The sequence below is a fragment of the Rhinopithecus bieti genome, unplaced genomic scaffold (genome assembly GCF_001698545.2).
Source record: "Rhinopithecus bieti isolate Rb0 unplaced genomic scaffold, ASM169854v2 scaffold_48680, whole genome shotgun sequence".
Classification (NCBI taxonomy): Eukaryota; Metazoa; Chordata; class Mammalia; order Primates; family Cercopithecidae; genus Rhinopithecus; species Rhinopithecus bieti.
Window position 1 is genome coordinate 3,600 of NW_016819681.1, and position 24,128 is coordinate 27,727.

Here is a 24,128-nt window from a genome sequence, read left to right on the forward strand (position 1 = left end):
AATGGATTTTCCCACTAATTTTGGCCATGGGGTAGAACACAGTGACTCTCAACACTGAAAGGGCAAAGAAATCACCTCAGGGAAGTGCAAAAAAAAAAAAAAAAATGCTTATTAAGGTTTCAACAGCAGACACTCTAGTTCAATAGGCTTCCTCAATGCCTGCAATTTCTGTGTTTCTCCTAAGCTTCAACACCTTTACTCACTCCTAGAAAGTCAATGTGATTATTCTAGTTTCACAGATGAGAAAATGCAGACTCCACATTTTTGCCTTAGGCTGTAGATAAAGTATTAAACATAGAACTCAAATCTTCTAGATTCAAAGTTTAGTGTTGTTGCTTTTTCTAATGTATGTCCTATAGTACAAAAGAATATTGAGTTTTAAAAAGCCTGAATTGTTACTGAGATAGCAATGTTGTTTAAATTTATTACCATTTAAAGTTATTTATTCCCCTGACAACAATTGCCATATACAGCATAAATATGTGTGTCGGTGACATTAGACAGCATCTTTACTGTCCACTGATGTCCTAGACACTCTTTTTTATAGTCATTCAATCACAGCCAGACTTTTGTTCAGGAAATACTTTGCTTTCTCAGTGAAGTCCCTTGAGGTATACCAAATTATTAGTTAATTAGCTATTAAAGTATACCAAGGCTCATATGACTGATTTTAAAAATTACAACCATTTGCAGACAAGAGGTAATCTAGCTATGTTGAAAACAAATTGTGCTGGACTTGGATCAAGGAATCTGAAATCTAGCCATGATTCAGTTATTTACCATTTGTATGATTTGGGGAAAATAATTTTCTCTCTCAGTTCAGTTTCCTTATCTATATCTTTTAGATAATAACCTGTAATATGCAAGTCTCTTATGAAATTAGATTTTAAAAATAATGGGTACAAAAATGTTTTCCCTACAGTCTTTGTCAGTTGATGATCAATACATTTTTTTTTTTCCTATTAAAAAAGGCCGTATATCATGTGTTTACTTCTTTGGTTCGTAAGAGTTACAGGGTGGGAGTGCTAAACTAGCTCCAAATAGAGAACTTTCTTACAACTGTATGTAGATGACCCACGAGGTAGTCTCTTACCTCACATGTAGGGTTATCTACTTTCACTGGATGAAGTCAGGTAGGAAGCTGGATTACCAGTTGTCAGGAATATTGCAGAAGAGATTCTAGCAAGTGTGGGTAGGCAGATCAGATGGCTCTTAATATCCTTTTCCTGTTAGGGTTGTCATCATAATACCATAGACTGGGTGGTTTCAACAACACACATTTATTGTCTCACAGCTCTGGAAGTCCAAGATCAAGCTGTCAGCAGGGTTGGTTTCTTCTGAAGATTGTTAGGGAAGGATCTGTTCCATGTCTCTCTCCTTGGTTGTAGACGGCAGTCTCCCTGAATCTCTTCACTTTATTTTCCTTCAGTGCAAGTCTCTGTGTGCAAATTTTCCCTTTTTATAAGGACACCAGTCAGAATGAATTAGGGCCAACTGTAATGACCTAATCTGAACTAATTACATCTTCAATGACCCTATTTCCAATTAAGATAACGTTCTAATTCACTAGGACTAATGACTTCAACATATGAAAATTTGAAGGACACAATTATTCAATGTTTAGCATCTCCACGAGCAGTAGAAGTCAGGAGTACCAGTTTTCTCTTAGTTTTGCCACTTGCTGGCCATGAAACTGGACATCACTCAATAAGTCTAGGCTTACCTATAAAATAAGCATGTTGAAGAAACAAATTAACTCTAAAATGTTCTTTCGTTTTGACATGTCTTTGTCCAAGTGTGGAGTAGAGGTCTCCAAAAGAGCTACTCGATCACAAAATGAGCTGTAAACATCAATATTTTCTTATTCTGGTCCTTTTATTTACCCAAAATCCCAGTTAGTAAGGAAGTCACAGTAGGAAACAGGTCAAATATATTACTTGCAAAGCCTCATCTCATTATGATTAGGCTGACTACATAAAGAATATCTATATATAATGTTATATATATAAATATATAGAGGTGTGTGTGTGTGTGTGTGTGTGTGTAATGTGTATTATGCCTCGATCTTTAATGAGAAGAACAACTAATACATGCATTAATCAAATATCTTTGGAAGGCTAGATACAAAAGCCATTTACCACATTGCTTGCCACTTAAGAGAGAACTAAGAGCAGTCAGGAAATTGTTTCGTTCTCTTTAGATTTTGAATCACAGGAGAATGTGCTACCTATTCAAAGAGTAAACAAGGATTAAATAAGAAAAATATTCATGCATTATGCATTTGTTTAACCTTTGGTTTCTAAGTCTGAATAGTGTATATTGAAGTCATTTTGTGCTTCGAGGTCACTATAATAAGTACGTCTGACTTTGACAAACTTTCCATTTTGCAGAAAGCTACAGGACTCAGCAAACATGCTTAGATATCTGCTTCAGTGTGAAACATATAATGAAAGAAGACTTCATAAGCAGATGTTTCTTAAGAAGCTTCTGTTATACAAAAATGACACAGTTAATGAGCAGGAGAGCAACCTGCTACATCTGTCTTCAAAGGACAAGGAAGTTAGCAATCAATACTGTATTTACGATGGCATTTTTCACCTGAAAAGTTTCCACTCACCTACCACTTGTGTCTAAGAAAGACAGGCTTTTTCTTACTCAAAGTTTCACCCTCGCTGCTCACCTATTTTAGTGACAGCAGCAGTTGTATAAACTTAGTAAGAACAGTTATTAATGTGTAAACTGAATTTAATTAATATATCATTGAACAAAACAAATGGCAGTGTGCCTTACCACTGTTTTTATCACTGGCTGAAAGATAGAAGGCATTTCCATAGCTGGAGTAGGTAATAAAATACGAGCCAGAGAAGAGAGCACTATTCAAGAATCATTTTTTAAAGGAAAGAAGACGAAGCTTGCCAATTCCATTTTAAAGATGAAGGAAACAAAGATCCTGAAGGGTATATATCCAAAGATAATGGAAACATGAAATTGAAATTTTCTGTCTTGGGTTCTGTATTTTTATCTGTAATATTATAAGTGTACATTTAAGCTAAAGTTCTAGAATAATCTCTATATGTTAAGCACACTTAATGCTGTCTTAGAGTCCTAAAATGCCTCACCAATATTTTGTCACTGTGACAGCCCTTATGGACTCACACAAAACAGTTGATGAATACTATAAAGAATTGATTTTTAACTGCATTCTTTGGGCAACTACTGGGATTTTTACATCACTGTCCTTTTATTAACCACAGTAAACAAACACATAAGCCAACTTAAAATTACAGATGCAAATTAAGGAGATGACTCGAGTGTATGCTTGCTTTTCTTTCCTAATAAGTGATTAAATTAATAATTTCTGTTAGATGTCAGTTATCTAACGCATAAAACAGTGAGTGCTTAGAATTTTTCTTTCGTATTGGCACACTTCCATCAATTATACTACTTATGGTACAAATGTTATGGCTGTTTCTCTTCTATCAATTATCCGTTATGTGTTTTCCTGTCTTTTATTTATCTATATCTATTACCTATCTACCTATATATCTATCTATTCCACTCCATTCATTCAAAAAATTTGTGTTGAGTCTTTGCTATGTTTCATGTTCTATACTATGGTTACCTCAATAAAAAAATATACATATGGTATTTATCTCAGATTCCAAAGCAAACCTTAACATTTACAATAGAGCTTTCCTTGGCCACCTCCAAGTTACCTTTCCTTCCTTTGAACTCAGGTAGCATTTACTTTTAAAGAACTTTGAGCATTTAATTATATTTCTTTATAGAATGATTTAACTACTACACCTCATTTTCAACAAATGAAGCAAACTCTAGAGAGTACCTGCCTGTGTAGAGTACACTGTTTAACCTATTAACATCTAAATGTTTTTCTGGTATCTGATAGAAGAGAATATTTAAAGGAGCACTAATCAACTGTGTCAGCTTCATAGGTAAAACAACCATTCTTCCTCATTCTGCTTTTCCTCCTCCCTCGTCTTTTTCTCCTCCTCCTCACTGTCCTGCTTTTTCTCCTTTCATCTTTCTCAGTGTCATTATTGTTGCCATCATAATTCTAGTGTCTACTATAGTCAGACACATTATCAGTGCTTAATAAATGCCCAGTAAGTGAATCAGTCAAAAATTACCTCTTCTCCCTCCTCATACTCTTCATTATATTTGTTAATGTTATGTTTCTAACAGGTGCTTTTAAATGCAGTTATTTTAAGTAGTCACATTTTTCAATATACAGAATTATTGAGTAGGACTCAAAAGTTTGTAAAAGGAAGAAATCCTTGAATGAATTAATAAATGAAATACTTTTTTTTTTTTTGAGACGGAGTCTGACTGTTGTTGCCCAGGCTGGAGTGCAATGGCGCGATCTCGGCTCACTGCAACCTCAGCCTCCCGGGCTCAAGTGATTCTCCTGTCTTAGCCTCCCGAGTAGCTGGGATTACAGGCATGGGCCACCAAGCCCAGCTAATTTTTGTATTTTTAGTAGAAATGGGGTCTCACCATGTTGGCCAGTCTGGTCTCAAACTCCTGACCTCGTGATCCACCCGCCTCGGCCTCCAAAAGTGCTGGGATTACAGGCATGAGCCACCGTGCCCGGCCATGAAATACGTATTTATGTATTTTCCCCAGCAACATTTTTGAGATCATGACACACACACAAACTTTAAAAATTTCATACAAAAATGTTGGCCTTTAGTCAGTTGAAATGCAAGTGATATCTGGCATGTAGTAAGCATTCAATAAATGGCTGCTGTAATCAGAGTCCTGAACAATGTCATACAAGGAAGGCTTATGGCATTTCTGGAAGCTCAAATACAACCACAGAAGGATCATTCTTGAGATCCACCTGTACCTATAGATAATTCAAATTTCCCCCATCTGTCCTCTTCCCAACACCCCACCACACAAACACCAGAAGGTAAGTTCCGTAATTGTAGGAACTTAGTTTGCTAGTTTCACTACTGAATCCTCAGGGCCTAGCACATAGTAGGTATTCAATAAATATCTGTTGAATAAATGTTTAAAAACCCCACTGTTTGGGAGTGTAAAAATTGTTCAATGTATTTCCTCTTTCTCCTGCCTTCCCCTCCCTCCGCCTACATATGTTCAAAATCTCAGGCCCCTCCTCAGAACTTCTGACTCAGAATCTGCACTTTTAACATGATTACCTGTGATTTCATAGCAGAAGCACTGCTATAGATCATATAAATTTCACTTTTCTGTCCTCCAATGGATAAAACGCCTCAACTTGTTGATCAAAACCCAACCTCACAGTATACTCCAGTTTCCAGCAGTTGGTCCTTTGTAGAACTAGGAAAAGCCAGAGTGGAGTCAGCTACTAGGACTTGATCTCTCTCTCTCTCCCTCTCTCTCTCTCTCTCTCTCTCTCTCTCTCTCTCTCTCTCTCTCTGTCTTTCTCTCTTTATCTCCCTCCCTCCCCCCTCTTCTCTTTGTTCTTTCTTCTTGCTTTCATGATAAAATCATATTATACAGAGGAGCAGCACAGTGTCAAATTTTCTATGCTAATTTACATTTGTTAATGTTAAAGAACCATCAGCCAAAGCTAGCTAAAGCAAAATAGTTATCCTCTTTTATTGCTCTTTTATTCTGCCTCTTTACTTTCTATGTGACCTCACTCTTCCTTGTGCATCTCCTAGAAGGCAGAATAACTAAATATTTACTGAGTATCTGGCATCTGCAGGCACAGAAAGTCAGTTTTCCTCATTTAATCTTTATACCAACTAGATATACAGCCATAGGGATGGGGGCATGGAATCATGCTCAGGCAGTCCTCATGAACACATTCTCCAAAAGTAGTACTTTTTCAACGACATTCTAAAAGTTTATTATTGTCACAACTATGAGTTAGAATATGAAGAAAATATGTTAGAAAAATAAAGAATAAAAGGGAAATGGTGAGACCCCAGGAGAAAACTGTCATAAAATGTGGCTATTTTTTCATGATTACCTTCCATTCTGAACAACATCCCAAAGTCTGACCCAAGCCATTCTCCTTCAATCTCTAGCATTTTAAAAGCCAGCTATACCTCTGATATCAAACCTAAGCATCTGGGTTTTTAAATTATTTATTTATTTTATTGTACAGGACACTGGGGCTCTGATAGATTTAGCCTTTGTCCACAGTTACAGAGACATTCAGCTTTTCTGATTCTGCATAGTGCTTTCCCTTCTATCAGTAGCATCTCAGCACCAGGGCCACCACTGCTTTACATCCCAAAGACTGGAAGCCTGAGGCTTATATGGCCACAGATGTCTTAGATGTGTATTAGATGCCACTAAAGAGAAGTATTTCACAGAATTTGGGTGGAAATAACTTGGATTACTGAGTGTCCTGTGTCTGCAACTCCATGACTCCATGAAAGTGAACAGAAAAAAACGAGAGCTAGCAACAGTCTTCTCTGACCTGTTTGTCGAATACTCCCAAAGGTTTTGTATGCACCTAAATCCTTATATTAAATTATTTCCTGTTCAAATGCCTAGAATAGTTTGTATTTTTTTCACCCAGCCCTCACTAAGACAACCATATAGCCATTCGCTCCTATACTCAAGCTAACATTGTATGCTATACATCTTTCTGTGTAAACATACTTTATTAACAAAAATTTCCTTATTTGTCAACTTCACCTTTACAAACTGAATTGTTTTCATGGCAGAGGTCATAACATAATCTGTTATCACTGTTTCTGGCACATAATGATGCCAGACAATTAGAGAATAATTGCTGAATAACTAGCAGTTGTCTGAATGAACTAAGCTCAAGCCCCTTTCTAATATTTCTTTCCTAAACATCATCTATCTACTCCTGTGACTGTTTCAAGAAATATAAATTCAGAACGGGATCACTGGGATCAGAATATTTTTAAGCACTGAAACTCTAATGTCTTGAGAGATTAAAGGGCAGGATGGGAAATACGTGAGGAATTCCAGGAAAGCTTTCTTTTGTGTAAAAGCTACTAGAACATCAAGGGATACATTTCTAGAGAATAGCTTCTGTTGTGATTCCTTAGAAGTTGTCTTTGAGGAGACTAAGGGATCCTGATAGTCTCATTGAATGTCTTCTTTTATACCCATAACTCAGTTCTGATTCTATATCTGTTTCCTTTCCCTCCTAAATGTGCTTAGTTTTATAGACGTTTCATTATTCTTGCTGATTCACACCCAAACCTCATGGTTTACGCTCTTGTGGAAGATAATAATCAGAGATATCCACTTATATTTTTATACATTTTATAAGCATACATTAAAAAATTTTTCCTTTATGTTTCTGCCAACTTTATCCCAAATAGAGAGATGACTGCATATTCATATCATCAGGGGAAGAATATAGTCTCTGATCACCAGGCAGACAGACTCTGATCATCATGGACTTTGCTTTATAAAGGTCATATGGGTAAAAGTTGTTGGGTGGCAGAGTTCATCACTTATCGTCAAAGAAGGGATAGCTGTGTTGTGGATCTAGGTAGGAGGGACTGCTGACAGACTTGCAAAGTTTGTGTGTCTAAGCATGGCACAGAACAAGCTGAGAGGCAGGTGCCTAAAGGGCCATGATAGCCGGTTGCTAACCATCTCATGAATGCCTATGTGGATAAATAACTTGATGACCAGAGGAAGTCTCCCACCAAAGCCTTATAACCTGTTAGATAATTATTAGAGTCTGAAACCTTAGCATATCCTGAAACAAAATTAGAGTAGATTTCCCTCCAGCCTGATGAAATGGGCTCTCTTGAATGAGAAATAAAGTCAATTTATGGCCGTAAAAATTATGTTTTATACATACTGAATTTTTGGATTGTGATTCACATCTGCTACAAAATCAAGAACTCAGACTGTTACCGAAGAAGATGTTCTATGCCCTAATTCTCAGTCAAAAGCTACCTTATTATGGGCTTTCCAACAATTCATTTCAGTTGGAAGCAAAGAATGACTTCATCCTTGTCTGGCTATATCTTGACCAGCACTGGAAGGGAATAACCAAGGAAAAAGCAATAGTTGGAGCAACAGAGGGCCTCTTGGTTTAAGTAGAATAAACATCAACACAAGTTAAAATCCATGAGAGAGGAAAAAGAATCAAGTCAAACTTTTGCAATCAGTTAGCCAAGGAACTGTCTATTCAGAATCAGAAGGGTTTACAAGCTACTTATGAGCACGCTGCTTATCACTCAGATAGCGCTTACTATATACCAAGCCCCATTCTAAATGATTTAACCCACACAACCCTTACCACAGACTGATGAGGCATATTATATTATTAGTCCCATTATATGGATGAAGACATGATGGCCCATGGGAGTCTTGTGACCCATTCAAGGTCATATCTATGGTAAGAGGCAGTTCTGAGATTTGAACTTAGTCAGTGTAGCTACAGAGTTCAGCTTGACCACCACACCACGCTGCCTTTGCCCATGAAAAAAACCTACAAATCTCTGAATGGTATAAGCTCCCAATGAAGAGACTATCAGGTCCACATCTTTTATTTTAAAGATGAGGGAATAGCAGCAAAGAACGTAAAGAGATTTGCTCAGGGTCATGTAATTCAACACATCACTCATCTTTGTTTTATGTTAAATGATATTCATTGTCAATCAAATTAATCACTTTGTTATTAATATTTCCCAAGAGGCAAATCAAAAGTTTTAAATCCAGCCTTTTATGGCCTTCCAGGAATTTTACCTAAAATGCTCTTAAGCTGACATGGGATGGGATGCTAAGTGGTCTCAGAGGCCAGAAAAAGCACCTTGATGGGTAATCCCCTGGGTGTCTGGGACACAAGGCTGTGCCAGGAAACCACTTAACAGAAGAGCAGGCAAGAAATCAGGGAAAGGGAACCCAGAGGACTTCAGTGTAGTCATTTAGGAATAAGGGAATTTGATGCTAAGCAGATTTCCTCTACTCTTAATGAAACACCTAGAATTAGAAACCTGTATTTTGTAAAGGTGATCTTTATGTTGCTTTATTTATGAAATATCAATTTCAAAACAAGGTTTTGAAAATTCCTCTCCCTACAAAAAGTAAAGGGGTCATTTTGATTCTCCCTTGCCTTTTAGCAAGGACTAGCATATAACTGTACTGACTCATTGACATGTCCAAAGTCCATGTGACAAAGTACTGTTAAAAAAAATAAGACCCACTGCTGTCTCCTGAAGAATTATTTAATTGTGAGCCAAATATATATTTTTTTAAATCCATCATGGGGACAAGATATTGCAACGAGAAAGCTGTATTATTTAGATCACTGGACATTTAGTGACCTCTCATCTTAATCCTTCCTGCTGTGGTTGCACTGACATGTCCTGTCATTGACAAGCTCAGACTTGCCTTGTAACAACCACTGTTGTTATCTGAAGGCTGAATAGATAATATTCAAAAAAAAATGTCACTTACTTGTTTCTAACCTTTTCAACCCTTATTTCAATTTTCATCCTAAGAATACTCTGATTGCAGAAAAAGAAACACATGATGATGAAAATGATGCATCTGCCAACTTACAAAAAGACATCTTAAAAGTGAAAATAGAGGGAAGAAAGTAAATGAACCTGTGCTGAGAGGCTATTGACAAATCCCAAAGAAACAAAGAAATACGAGAGTTAACTTGGACAACAATAACACACACTAAAACTCTTGCTACCAGAACCCCTGAGTTGTTTTGTGTTAATGGCGGGAAGAAAGCGCTGTATACTTGAAACATAATCACTGCTGTCATTGTCAGGGTCCTATTAAGTTAGAAAAACGTAACAGATTTGGAAATTAAAGTAGATAGAAGAAACACATTTTTAATTTTTTAAATATGTACTGACATTCTAATGTTCTCTCTAATAAATACATTGTTTCAATTTGGATGTATGCCTACAAAGCTATAGATTTGTTGCTCTTGCCCAGAAGACACTAGAGGGGAGACATCAAGTCATGATCAACCCAATCGCATCGAATCTCTTTTCATTTTCCTTGAAGGAGCAGGGTTCTGGGGATTTTGCCTAACCAGGCAAACAACTAACTTCATTATGGGTTCTAGACAAACCATGCAATGAACAATATAGCAAAATGGAGGCAGTGACCAAATCAACCCTGGCCTTTAAGGTTTTCCAATACCTTCCACTCAGGCAAAGACAAATTCGGCAGGTACTTACCGCATTGAAATTGGGGAACAGGTTGACTGCAGCTGCAGTGTCAAGAGGAAAGGGAAGAAATGGTTTAATATCCAGCGATGGTTGCAGAGGAGGGGCTGGTGGACGGACAAGGGCCGGGAGAGCAGGACTCTGGCATGTACCACCTGTGAAGACCAGAGCAAAGGGAGTAATCAGGGACACCACCATGGAAAAAAACACCAAAGTTGCTTTTGAGACAAAAAGGCCAGCTTTGTGGGTCACTGGAAAAAACAAGACATGGACTCTATTGACCTCAACTGGGAACTGGCCAGTAAGCAAATTTGCCATTAGGCAGAGGGAGCTAGTTGAACTGCTCCATTTTCCTTTGATTATAACTATCTGGTTATGTAAGTAACATCAACATTTCAAATGCCCCAACCTGTCTTTATTTTCCTGTCTAGAGCTCCAGATTGGGTCAGTCACAAATTTGCAACCAAGATCTCTGAATTCAAAGGGAAGACCCCTTCATCATGCGACCATCCCTCTTTGAAAACGAAACCACTCACAATATGCATTAAGTCTGAGTGATTATTTTACAGAACTGCTCTTTGCTACCACATCCAAAACTCTGGCAGCAGGATGACATGAACCTGGCACATACAAGAAATTTAACCTCAAACTCAGGCAGCTGTACCTTACTGCTCTAGCAACTGGAGGATTAAAAACCAGCAAAACCAGTGCTACAATGTCTGAACTGTTCAGCACCCCTACAGCTCTGATTATTCAACAACTCCCTGCCTTCCTCCCAGTCATGAGTAGGTGGAATTTAGATGGCCACAGTTGAGCAGGCAGTGGGAATATTATGCCAACAAAGACATCCCTTTTGCATGCCAGTAAGTAGCCAGCCTTTTGCAAGAGAGCACATACCTTTGCCCCCTGTTATAGGACTCCACCACACTCAGGAGCTGGAAGGATGGAAACCCATCTTTAGTGTTCAGTCTCCCATATTTTGGTAACATTCCAAAACATCAATTTGCTGTTAATTAAAGGCTGTTTGAATCCTAGGAAACTGTTAAAATATGCCAGCATTCTTCTAATCTGAGAGGCAAGCAACAGACTGTAAAAACCTGCTGGTGAGAATCCAACAAGCATTAGGAAAACAAAATGCAATGGGATATTTTTCTGTCTAACAGTAAAGAATTCTAGGAGACATGCTTGTGCCACTTGCCTGCCATCTCAATTTTAAAAACAAAGTAGAGTGAGTCTCCTCGTATAAATTGCCTTTACAAATTTCACAACAAACTCTCTGGCCAACTGCACACAGGACATCATCTTGCCCTCAATCAGTTACCTGAGCACAAAATTAACATTCTGAAAATGATTCCCCAATGATAAATCCAACCCTATGGGGCCACAGAGGATCTGCTAACAAGCTGGATGACTTAGTACCTATAACAGAAGCCATCAGCACAGGATTTAATTAACCATACACAAGAACCATCAGCTCTCCTGCTCCCAGGTATAAAATCAGCTGGAGCCAAATTAAGAAAAACCGTATTTTCCCCCACTCTTACCTTCTTTCTTGAAATAATAATAGCACGGCCAACAATAGCAAAGTCAATAACTGAAGTCTATAACCAGTAAACTAATTTGCAAAGTAGTACAAGGCACTAAATAAAGGGCAGATGTCAAAACAAATAGAGATAACAACGAAATATAACAAGTCTACATTCACCAGAGCACACTATAAATTTAGTTTATTGTCCACTTGGTAGTGTATTGAGTGTGAGTGTGTAACCATTTTTAGAGAGGGCATCCATAAAACTTCGGTGATAGACCTGTCATGCGTTTAGTGTTGTTAAAAGTTTCTCTTTTAATAAAAAGTTTAAAACCCAAAATAACTTTTTAGATGGTGCATCTTTAAAAAATTCAGAAGTAAGGGCGAATGTGGTGGCTCATGCCTGTAATCCCAGCACTTTGGGAGGTCAAGGCAGATGGATCACTTGAGGTCAGGAGTTTGAGACCAGCCTGGCTAACATGGAGAAACTCTGTCCTTACTAAAAATACAAACATTAGCCAAACGTGGGGTGCACACCTGTAATCCCAGCTACTTGGGAGGCTGAGGCAGAAGAATCACTTGAACCCAGGAGGCAGAGGTTGCAGTGAGCCAAGATCACACCACTGTACTTCAGCCTGGGCAACAGAGCAATACTCTGTTTCAAAAACAAAAAGTCAGAAGTAAAGTAAGCTTTGGTTGAAATCAGTGATGTGGTGAAATTTAAGAAGTAATTTTAAATTACTTTTATTTTTGTTGTTGTTGTTTTTGAGACAGGATCTCACTCTATTGCCCAGGCTGGAGTGCTGTGGCACCATTATGGCTCACTGCAGCCTCAACCTCCTGGGCTTAGCTGATCCTCTCATCTCAGCCTCCCGAGTAGCTGGGACTACAGGCGCATGCCACCATGCCCACCTAGTTTTTGTATTTTTAGTAGAGATGGGTTTTTGCCATGTGTGCCAGGCTGGTCTCAAACTCCTGAGCTCAAGCAGTCCACCCACCATGGCCTCCCAAAGTGCTGGGATTACAGGTGTGAGCCACCATGCCCAGCCCTAAATTACTTTCATTTGTGTCACACATCATTCTTTGCAAAGGATATTCATATACATTCACTTGGTTTGATTCTAAGATTTCAGAAATTAGGTAAAGGTTAACAACATAACATCATGTAGAGAAAAAAAATATGTTGATAAACTCTTTAGTTGTTTATCTTGCTTCCGCAGAAAATTCCATGCTTATAATAACAAGGATGCAATTTAGCAAGAAAATATTCTACAATTGTTTCATTTTAAGTCCTCCTCAGGTTTAGGGTATCCAAAGAAGTGAAGGAATAGCTCGAGCTGATTTTTTATCTAGCACAATGAGAGACATAAATAATAAAAATATGTCCATTCAATTATCAGGTAAATTTAATTTCCCATTCTCTCTTTTAGGATATCTATTTCATTTATACTTGTATAAACAGTTCAAGGTCCTCTCTCAGTGTTGCAACTAGTTTCCTTCCTAGAGGATTAAAAAATACCATCAAAGAAGAGTCACAAAAACCTTATACAGTTCAAAAAATATTTAAGCTCATCTCTTCTCACCTGTTAGAAGGGAGCAATGTATAAGATTGTAGGAAAGCAGAAGACATGTGGCTACATAGTTTTAGACTATTTGCTATGCAAATACAGGTGTAGGGGATGCTGTGGGTCTGATTCCCAGAGCCCCCTTCAGCACCAAGGCACTCCCTAGCCCAAGAACTTCATTACAAATTGCTGTGGGCCAAAGGGAGCTGCCTCACCTAAGATGACCCTCCTAAGTGGAAGGTTTGATAGCCTCAAGCAATGACTGATTCATGTAGGAGTTTACTGGCTTTGCCCGCTTGCCTCAAAGCAGGAAAACTCTGACACTCTATTTTACCTCCAAAGTTGCTAATGGCATCTAGGGTAGGCTGAGGCCTCTGCTGTGACTACATCACGGTCCAGCTCCTTCCTCTTCCCAATCCTGTATCCCTCACTTCTCACAAATGATGTTTCCGTGAGCACTCCCCAGTAAAGTCTCAGAGCTCACTTTCGGAATAACTTGATCTGTGACACCAGGATACAGCAATTCAGGTGTTTAAGTAAAATATAAAATTGCTTTATTCTAAAATAGATGCTTGCCTCCAAACCTATAGCACTGATATTGAGGCACGAAATTGAAGCTACCTCTTCAAAATTATCTGTGAGTAACATTTCTGCTTTTGAAATCTGGATTAGTCCTAAAATATTTTACTTGTACCAATCTGTACTTGCTCAGCAACAAGAATACTATTTGCAAAGAGTGCAAAATCAAAACTGGCAAATATAATATGTTTCATCTGTAAAGCAAACTAAAATATTCTCTTTGAGAAAATAGCTATTTCATTTCCCCATATTTAAATAGAAATGATTGCATTTAAGATATGAATACACATTTATTATTTTACTTATCATAAAATTACCTTGATAACTATAAACATGAAAATATATAATAAATTTGTAGACATTTCTATAGGTGAAGAAGTTTTGTTGTTAATGTTTACCAACAATGTCACACTTCTGGAAATATTAATATTCTTAATTTGAGGCAGGTCTTTTAAAACCTCCATGGAGTAGGGTCAGAAAAATATATAAACTCTGTCTATATCTAGTACCACATGTTTCATAGCCTATGCTATTTTATTACACAGTTTTAACAAATTAGTCTGATTTCAGAGAAGTTACTATCTCTCCATACCAAAATTTGTTATATGACATTAAAGTCAACAAATGACAAAAACATTTATTAGTACAAGAATAGTAATAATTAATACTGAATAAGGTATTGAATAATTAAGGTAAATTAAGTGATCATTAATGTTCACAAAATTCTTCTCCCTCCTTTTTTGATGTTTTTGTTAGTATATGTTTAGAATTTAAGTTGCAAATAGTGAACTATAGAATAAACATAATAAATATTGCTTTGGTCAATTTATAAGAACTGCGTATTCACAAAAGGACTAACTTGTGAATTTGAAAAAGAGAAAAACAAACAGAGTAACTAATTCCTAAGTATTTGTTAATAGAGACTGAGAAAGTAAGATACATTCATTTCAGAAGTTTGCATTTTTGAAAAGCAAATTAATATGTAAATGTAGACATGTTTGTTTTGATAATTCATACAGATAAATAGGAACTCTAAACCAGTGGTTGTCAGTTGAAACTTATTGTATTAGATAATATATATAAAGTGCCCTAACACAGTTGCTGACCCATTGGTGCTCACCACATGAGAAATACATTTTTTAATGAACCAAAGAACTTCCAAAGCAGCTCCTGAGGCTTTCTGAAAGCGGTCAATCAAGGTAATTTTAAAGTTACCTTCATTTTTTTCTCTTTACTTATCTTGACTACCTCAGAAGAATGATCACAATAAGAGATTACTTTGTACATTAATATATTGAAGTACTCCATGAGAGTGAGGTGGTGTTCTTTCCATAATACAACTCTTTTAACCTTGAACTTCTGCACTCGATCCATTCAGTGTTCGTCAGTCGTAGATATCCTGCCTGACAACTTCATCTTAACCTTAACCTTAATCTACTATTTAATCTTTCATTTCCCCAGGTGACAAAACTGAAGTTCAAAATGATCAGGGATTGCCACTGTTAAATATTCATGCCAGTGGAGAATTTTGTGCATCATTAAAATATGTATATAAAAACAGCAGAAACATCCAATTTCCTGATAGGATAATTTCTATAGTATCTTTAGTGTCTTTTCCCTTCATCATCAACTTATCTGTATTGAAATATATATACTTATTTATAGTAAAATATATATGCACTTATTTATATTGAAATATATTCTTACCTATATTGAAATTATGTGTATTTCAATAATAAGCTATGATTACATTACTAAACTCCAAACATTCACATATAGCAGGAAATCATATAGAGCATTTTGTATAATATTAGATCCTAAGTATTTAATAAGCAACTAATTTGATATACATGGATAATTATTCAAATCCGTTTTCAAATATTTCAGTTAGAATTTGCTATGTCCATGGGGCAAGAGAGGGACTCACTATAGGAATTCAGGGGTCTATGTGATAGTGGGCATAAAAACTTTAGATCTGATCCTACTAATAAGAAGTAGAAAAAAAATAATGGTGTAAAGGCTGAGAAATAAAATGAAATCCTAAGGCCCCCCCCACTGACTGAACGAACCTGCTTTGGCCAAGGAGAACCCAAAGAAACCATAAAAACTGAGTTATCAGCCATGAAGGGATTAGAGATCAGACATACCTACTTACACCCCCTCCCTCACTAACAGCCATTAGCCTTTCTTCCCTATGGGCTAACCAGAAACTAGCCCTTTCAACCAAACAACTGATGCTGCTCCCTTTTACAGTTTCCACAAAACAATGGACCAGCATTCCTTCTGGGTAAGAGACCACTGATGGCAGAGTGCTTCTGGCCAGTCTAGGGAGAATACGCAGTGAAGGTTTTTGTGTCCTCTGCTACGCTATTTGACATCAGAGGGCTCCAGACTTCAGCCTTGGATCATGCTAACATCTCCATTTTTTGAACATAGGTCCCATGGAGAGGCACAGAGCTCAGTTGTGCATGTACATCTTCTACTTTCATAAATATTCATGACTCCTTATATAGCTTATTATACATGTATTTGGCCACTGCTTTCAGCATAAATTCCTGTTCCCTTCGTCCCTTCCTTGAAGTGTCTGTTTCTGGCTTCCGCCTGGAGGCTACGCTTCCCAGCCTGTCAGAATAGCCAGCCTGCAGGCTGCAAACATTTATGAAAAATAAAGCTCACCTTTTCAAATTTAAGAATATCATCATTCTTCAGTTAAAAAAGCAAAACTTGATTCGGCCAAAATGTTGACTATGGAGTGCTGTAATTAATGGAATTGGCCAGCCAGGGTAGGAGTAAAGCTAGAGAATATAGATAATTTAATACATCTATTCATTAATTGGCATGGATTAGCCTTCTATCCTCTTAATTCCTTTAAAACACACAATTCTGCCAGGTATCTCTTATAATATCCAATTTATAAAATCAAAAGTCAAGCTTCTAGGAAGCAAAATATCTTACCAGAAAGAAACTGAGCAACCCTAATGATTTTTAATGCACAATACAAATAGCTTTTGAACTAAAACAACAATATGATAAAAACAAAAGAAAATAACAATGAAAAAAAACACCTTACAGAATCATTTTGTCAAATTAGTTCCCAGACATAATTTGATAAAGCCAGCAATTTTATTAAAGGAAGGTTTTATAAGGAAGGAAGGGAGGGAGGAAGGCAGGGAAGGAGGGAGGAAGGATTACATTCCTTGTAAAGGAATATTCAGTATTTATCCCTGATTTTTATCCCCAGCATGGGAACATGCTGGCACTGCCTTATATGTGAAGAAGAATCCAGAAAGATATGAATATCATATCAAATATATTTCAAAACCCGTCAAATTTACATTCTTTAACATCTACTGGCCAAATTTGATAAATAAATATGTGTTTGCCACATTCCCTTGCATGTCTGCCGCTCAAATATTCAAGGTTGTCGGTTGCGGATAACAATGGGCAATTCCCCGTTGGGATTTTTTACTCTTTGTCTAGGCAAATTGTGTGCTTACCATGTTTCCTTAAACCTCAGTCATCCAAGCTCCATCCAATTCCCATCTCTGTTCGCAACAGAATGATATAACTAAAACCATATTTTGACATAATATTTACGTTTAGTATGATTTGGTAACCATTTTTCTTTCGTTGTGTTTTTCTTTTGTCTTTTTTTTTCTTTTGTTCCCCCCACCCCCCTCTTCTGTTTAGGATTGTTGATTCACCGACTAGGTTTCAGAAAGTTGATCCAGCACTTGCTACCTTAGGATAAATCTCCTCATTGACCTAAAGTGAACTGGCCTCAGCAGGTCAACTCAAATGTTGAAACAAGGTCTGATCCCATAAGGGCAAGTTGTCAGCCCTAATCCACACAGGATGGTGACTGCTGTCTCATACATCCTGCTTTTGACCACAGAGAGGAATGAGGTGAGAATGGGAGTATGAGTCAGCGCAATTGGACCTCCATTCTGGAAATACTGATTCAAAAACATTTGCCCATGTCAATGGTCAGTGACTCGATCTTTTCTCATGAAAGAAATCACATGGAAGTGATCTGGGTTTTCCCCTTGTCCAAATTATTTATTCATTTTCAGTTGTGGTATTTAAATATTCCAGTAAGTCACCTCAACACACTTGGAAGGAAGCTAGGAAAGAAGCACTAATAGTATTTTATCTGTCACTGTCATTAAATGCCATGACCAAAATCAAAACACTGATATCATCCAGTTGCCAATATCCTGAATCAAGGTCTCCACTAGAAGAAAAACGAGATCTCTCACTTACTTAACTAACTTGGATGACAATTTCTGATGCCTGGAACATAATAGAGAAAAATTATGTTAGGAGTGTCAGGCAAGGAGTTTTAAATATTTAACCCCAAATATGCCTCTGTACTGCAGCCCCTTTGTCAGGTAGATAGTGAATAATTCAGGACAGGTGCCTGCTTTATAGGAAATCAAAAGATTTTGCCTGGAAAATTCCTCTCAAGTTTACCGCTAGTGATATAGAATATAAAATCACAAAATTTCCCTCAAGAGGAATTTCTTAAAATTTAATTTCACACCATCAGTTATAACTAATAAGAGAGGTATCATGCTGGGATGTCCAATATGGTGGCCATTAGCCAGCCACATGTGACTAGTTTACATTTAAATTAATTAAAATTAGTAAAAATAAAAAAAATTCAGTTCTCAGTCACACTAGCCGCATTTCAAATGTTTGATAGCCACATGGGGCTAGAGGCTTCTGTATTGCATATTGCAGATACAAAACACTTCCATTCTCACAGAAGGTGCTATTGGACATTACAGCTCCAGTGCAAAGCAATGTTCTCAAGCAGCAAATCATTTACAGATAAGATGCTTGATACAGTCTGTTTCAAAATGAATTGCTGATGGGAGAGCAACTCTTGCTTTCTCCTGGGTCCTTCGACTTTTTAGATTGAGGAGAAGAGTTTTCTCAAAACTGAATGTGTCACTGTCAGAAGCCAAACACTGTTGTGACCATGCCAGAAAGGAATCATCGTCCATTTCTAGAGATGACCATGGCAGTCTATGACTCTTCATGTGTGAGCAATGATGACAATATTCAAAGAACAACCTAAATTTTAAAAAAGTAAATGATTAAATAAATACTAATGAATAATGTGTGCTTTTGATAAAAATGATACCACATCTTTGAACCAAGCATGAATAAAGGAGCCAGTCCTAGGGCAAATGAGTGTTTATTAGTATCTGATAACCCTTGGAAGTACAATCACAAAGTTTTCATTTCTGCTAACAAATTGTGTCAAAATCTAGTCTCATTAATGGTCAAGTGTTTAAACTGAGCTAATGTAGGCAGGTAAACCTGCCTTGCTATATCTGTCTCTGGGAAATTTCACTCATGATATCTAGGCTTTGGTCATCTCACACTTTAAAAAGAAAAAATGATGCTAAAGTCTTGTTACATGGTCTTGTTTATTCATGATCTGACCTCTTAACTGTGACTTGCCTGCATGAACTTCTCTGTGCCAATGGGGCTGGGCAAAAGGGAGAGACTGTTTAGAAAAGGAAAGAATGGTCAACATTGTCTCAGGCTGCAGAAGGATCAAGTAAGATGGTAATGTCTGATAGATTTAATGTCATGGAGATTTTTGGTGACCTTTATGAGTCATTTAAGGGCAGTCATTTATGTGGGTCACATTAAAGAGAAGCCACTTTTGAGGAGGGTGAGGAATGAGTGAGGGTATCATAATGGAGACCAGTGGAGACAATTATCCTGAAAATTTTGGGAAGGAAAGGTAGAGTGGGACACTATACGTATGGGTAAATAAGTCTTATAGGCATAGACAGGAACTGATTCAATCCAGAATATCTAATAAAACTCACTTTTGGAATGTCACATTTCAACTAGCAATTTAGACCCCAAAATGTGAATCATAAAATGTAAATTATAACCCCTGAAAGCATAGAAAGCAATGTAATTTGGGTTATCTAAGTTACTTTGCACCCAACTTGCTCTTGAAACCTACATTGAAGTATGGCAAAGAAAACCAATCATCTATTCCTGGTGCAGGATGCAGCTCAAGCACGAGTTTCTCTATTCGGCATTTCCTGGACATCTCTGGAGAAAGATCACTCCCGGGTGCCCTGCTCTGGCCTGCACAGGCTTCCTTCTAGCCAACATTACTAAACTTACTTGACTCTGTGTCTGCCTCCCTATATGAGGAAGCTGTTTGTTAAGAAGAATATCTGTTCCATTCTTTCTTGACTTCTATATGTTAGGAGGTTCCTGGTATCTATTAAGTGACTTGTGTATTGTTTTAGAAATGGATGGATGGATGGATGGATGGATGGATGAAAAAATGGGTGAGCAAACAAATGAATAAATGAAGTTGAATCATCACAGCCTGCTGAGATATTGTACCCCTTTTTTATTGTGTCCAAATTAACAATGGTGTACATTTACAAACCAGCAGCTTCTCTGAAGAACTAGAAAAGGGAATAAAACTATGAGAGTTTATTGGAGTACACTGCTAAAAGGCAAGAAACATTTTATCAAAGATTTTTAGTGCAATTAAGCTCCCATTATTGTTTTCTTCAGAAAAATAAATGGCCCAAACACACTAAGTCCTAGGCATTTTATTTTATTAACATCTTTTCCTCTATATAAGTTTCTTAAACATGGATTTCATTTTTAGGTGTAAATTTATGCTATCTCGTAAACAACTCCCCTTGATTCCAGTGGCATAAAAGCAATATTATTTCTACTTCCACACACTGGGTACTGTACTGGGTCCTCTCTGTAGGATAGCTCCTTTGATCATTTAATAGTCTAGTGAATAAAGAAATGGAACAATAGTAAGGTTAAAACAATTGCTCAAGTTCAGGCAGTTTGTAAGTGGTAGAGCCAGGATTTGTCAACAAACATTCTGCTTCCAGAGTATAAGTTCTAATATCTATATTTTATTCAGAGATTGCTACTTTTTTGATAAAAGGTGGTAGAGAAAACTATATAAACAAAAGCTAGTTTTGATTAAACTTTACCAAAGCAAATCAAATCAGTATATACTAAGAGGCAATCATTTGTAAGGCAAAGGATTATTCAAGAAGCAATGTCATAAGCACCTTGCCTCCACAAGTTTATAATGTTTATAATCCAGTATATTGTAGATTATCCATATGTTGAGTCTACCAGATAATCATGTGTTTTTCCATAGGTATTAGATTTGTATTCTTTTTGTATCAACTCATTATTTGTTCAGTTGTCCTTTTATTTTGCCTGCATAGTTTAGAAGAACAAAATAGAAACTAAGTTTGCATTCAACGTAACATTCTAATTAATGATGATAGCTCTCTAAAAGCATTCACTTGATTGTGAATGTTTTTACTCAATGTTCCATTGTGATTTTTTCCACATTTTAATCTAATTTTATTTCATAAAGACCATGACACAAATTCCCTAGGAAATCTAACTGTTGTTGTCATGTCACTGTCACCATCATCAAATTAAATAAAATTTATTAAGAACAGTGAATACCACACTGTCACTGTTTTAAGGGCCTATATTTAGCACATGTCTAGCATTTGCAGTATCCATTAGCTTCCAGGGTTTAGGAACTGTGAGTTCTTGGATTCCATTGCTTTAGTGAACATTCTTACAAACTCTATAATACCAAAAAGATATTCTGATTTCAATTTCCTCAAGAACATTCCCTGTGGAGCTGACTTGAGCTCTGTTTAGTCTCGGCCTCAATGTGATTGTTTCTTCTGGCAGGTTGTGCTTAAAACAAACCTAACTTTATATTTTCTTTTAATTCTGAAACATTTAGTCTTTGGAGAAGATGTAAAATCAGTTCCTAATGGAATTGTAGTAATTGTGAAATCCCAAAGAGGATTTACTTTAAATGGAAGAGAAATAAAATGCTTATTAAATGATTGCAAGCAAGAAGATCCACACAACCATATTTTATTTTTATAAGGAGTCCTGCCCCTTTGAGCGTATATTATGGTCTAGGTTCTTTGCTAGATAACTTTACATGCGTTATTTGTATAAACAATGAATATATCCCTATTTTTATTTTACAGGTGAAGAAAAGGAGATTTAGCAAGATCATCTTTACTCAAGATAAACCACTCACTAAATGGTAGAGCTAGGTAGAATTCGAAACCAGATAGGGCTGGTTTCAAAGCCCATATCTATTGGTTTTGTTTTTTGTTTGTTTGTTTTTTACTGTATTATACCTCTCTCCTTTTCAAATATCTACCAAGTCCTGATTTCCACCAAATTTAAAGAACAATTGATGGGAGCAGAAATTGCCTCCAAGGAAAGGACCTACATTTTCACATTTAAATGGCCAGGAGACAGCAGATACAGGATTTACAAATCCAGAAAAAAAGATAAACTGCTTATAACCCCAGGTAGAAGAAAGTCCTCATATCAGGGTTAAGGAGCTATCACCAGTGCAACACATAACGAAAGGGACATCTATATTATGATAAAAGAAAAGACTTCATAAAATAGTGCAGTTAAACAGAAGGATTAAAGCTAAACTAACATGAAAAGGAGGCAAATAATCAGTGGGACTTATCATCCTGGGGACCATGTCAGTGGAGATAATAAGCATTAAAGGCTAAATCTGAGGCTTTTGGGAGGGTCCCTGGGCCATGAGAATCCCAGCACTGACCAGAAGTACAAGATCAGAGGCCAAGGTTAATGAGAAAACACAGGTTTTTCTGGTTGACATCATCATGTTCTTACCCTCTTGTGAATTGCAGCCTAAATATACAAATCTGGAACTTGGCATGAGGCACATACGCATCTTGACTTGTACAACGAATTCCCATCCATTTTACTCAACTCAGGCTGAGCCAGAATTAACTAACTAATGCAGAATGCCACAGAAATTGCATCCGGTTTTTCTTTGGCTGCAAATTTACTAGAAGCTCATGCTCTTACTATTCCTTAGAATTTGGGAGTCTAGAAAAGCACAGGCCTAAATAAATTTCTAAGAGAAAAATTTAATTTAACAATTAGAGTAAAATAGTCTGGCAATGAAATCGTATTCTGCTGGTATATGGTGGATCATAGAGACTGAATTATTTAAAGCAGTCCCAATTTCAAATAATAATAACCAGTAAAATAATAATAATAACCACTCTAAATTTCGAGTAGTTTATATATACATAAGCTGTTAATTTTCATAGCAATTCTGTTAGCCCTTAATAATTTAAGTTTTTAGTTGTGGAAACGGGAATCTATGAAATTAAGTACTCTGTAGCAGCTAATTCAACCTATTCATACATAGGTTGATTGATTTTAGTACTCGCTCTTTGTAAAAATTATATTATCTCTATTGTCCCCATAAGCCAAGTATAAGAATCCATTATAGCACTCCCCTTCCAGTACTCAGGGTATATATTATTCATCAATTACATTTCCAGTTGGCCTCAGAACATTCCTTAACACAACATACCAGTATCTAATCCAGTTAATCACAGTTTGCTATCCCCGACACAAATGCCCAACATTAGGGCATCTGAAACTCTATTCTTATTGGTTATCAAGCAGGCTAAAAGATGCACAGAAATCCTCTGTAAGTTTTGGAAGACAGATAGTAGAATAATGCTGACAGTTTCCTTATACCTTTGGCAAAGTGTCCAGCCATCTTTTGGTTAGAATCCAGTGAGAGGACTAAGAAAGGCATCTAACCTTAGATTTGTCTGTCAAAGCTTGCCCAGGTTATGAAGATAACTGGAGACCTACATTTGTACCTCAATAAATGGGAGACTTTCATTCCTGGACATTCTGCAACAGTCAGTGGTGACCTGGTAAATCTACTTGAGATTCACTCATGATTCCAATGTGACTGAATGCCTTGAGAATATACAGCTCCCTCATAGCTCTTCTTCTTTATTGATATGTCTTAGGAGAAGTTTGTGGAGTGACCTAATCACTGTAAACCCAAACGTTTTGTAGAAAACACAACAACAAATAACCCTAAAAGGAAACTGGAGACGCGGCTTTGATCACAGCCTCAGAGAATTGGAGTTAGTCCCTTCAAATTCATGGGCCTGTTTGACTTAAATTGTAAAGATTATTTTGTGCTTTTGAAAGGACATTAATCCCAAAGGAAGAACAAACGGAATGAGTCAAATTGCTTTGAGCAGGAACGCCTGCTGAGAGAGGAGAGAAATTCTGTAAGAAGCACGGCTTCTGAAATTGGCCCTGCATTTTCCTGAATGATTCTGATCTGTACCGCATAGAGTTTTCAAAAGTCATTATGCCTTCCAAGTGCTAAATATTTGCTTCCCAAGTTGTCAATGTCCTTATGACCTTTTCTTGCCT

The 24,128-nt window shown here is 37.0% G+C and overlaps 1 protein-coding gene across 1 annotated transcript in view; it reads right to left on the bottom strand.

Moving 5' to 3' along the window:
* Nucleotides 1-10,122: 10,122 nt before the first annotated feature.
* The window catches only part of LOC108519869 (uncharacterized), a gene marked incomplete at its 3' end in the record, with an annotated part of 724,835 nt that continues 710,829 nt past the window's right edge, over nucleotides 10,123-24,128 (bottom strand). Inside the window, exon 4 of the mRNA XM_017859146.1 lies at nucleotides 10,123-10,303. Within this exon, the coding sequence (XP_017714635.1) occupies nucleotides 10,123-10,303 (181 nt within the window). The remainder of the gene's footprint in view (nucleotides 10,304-24,128) is intronic.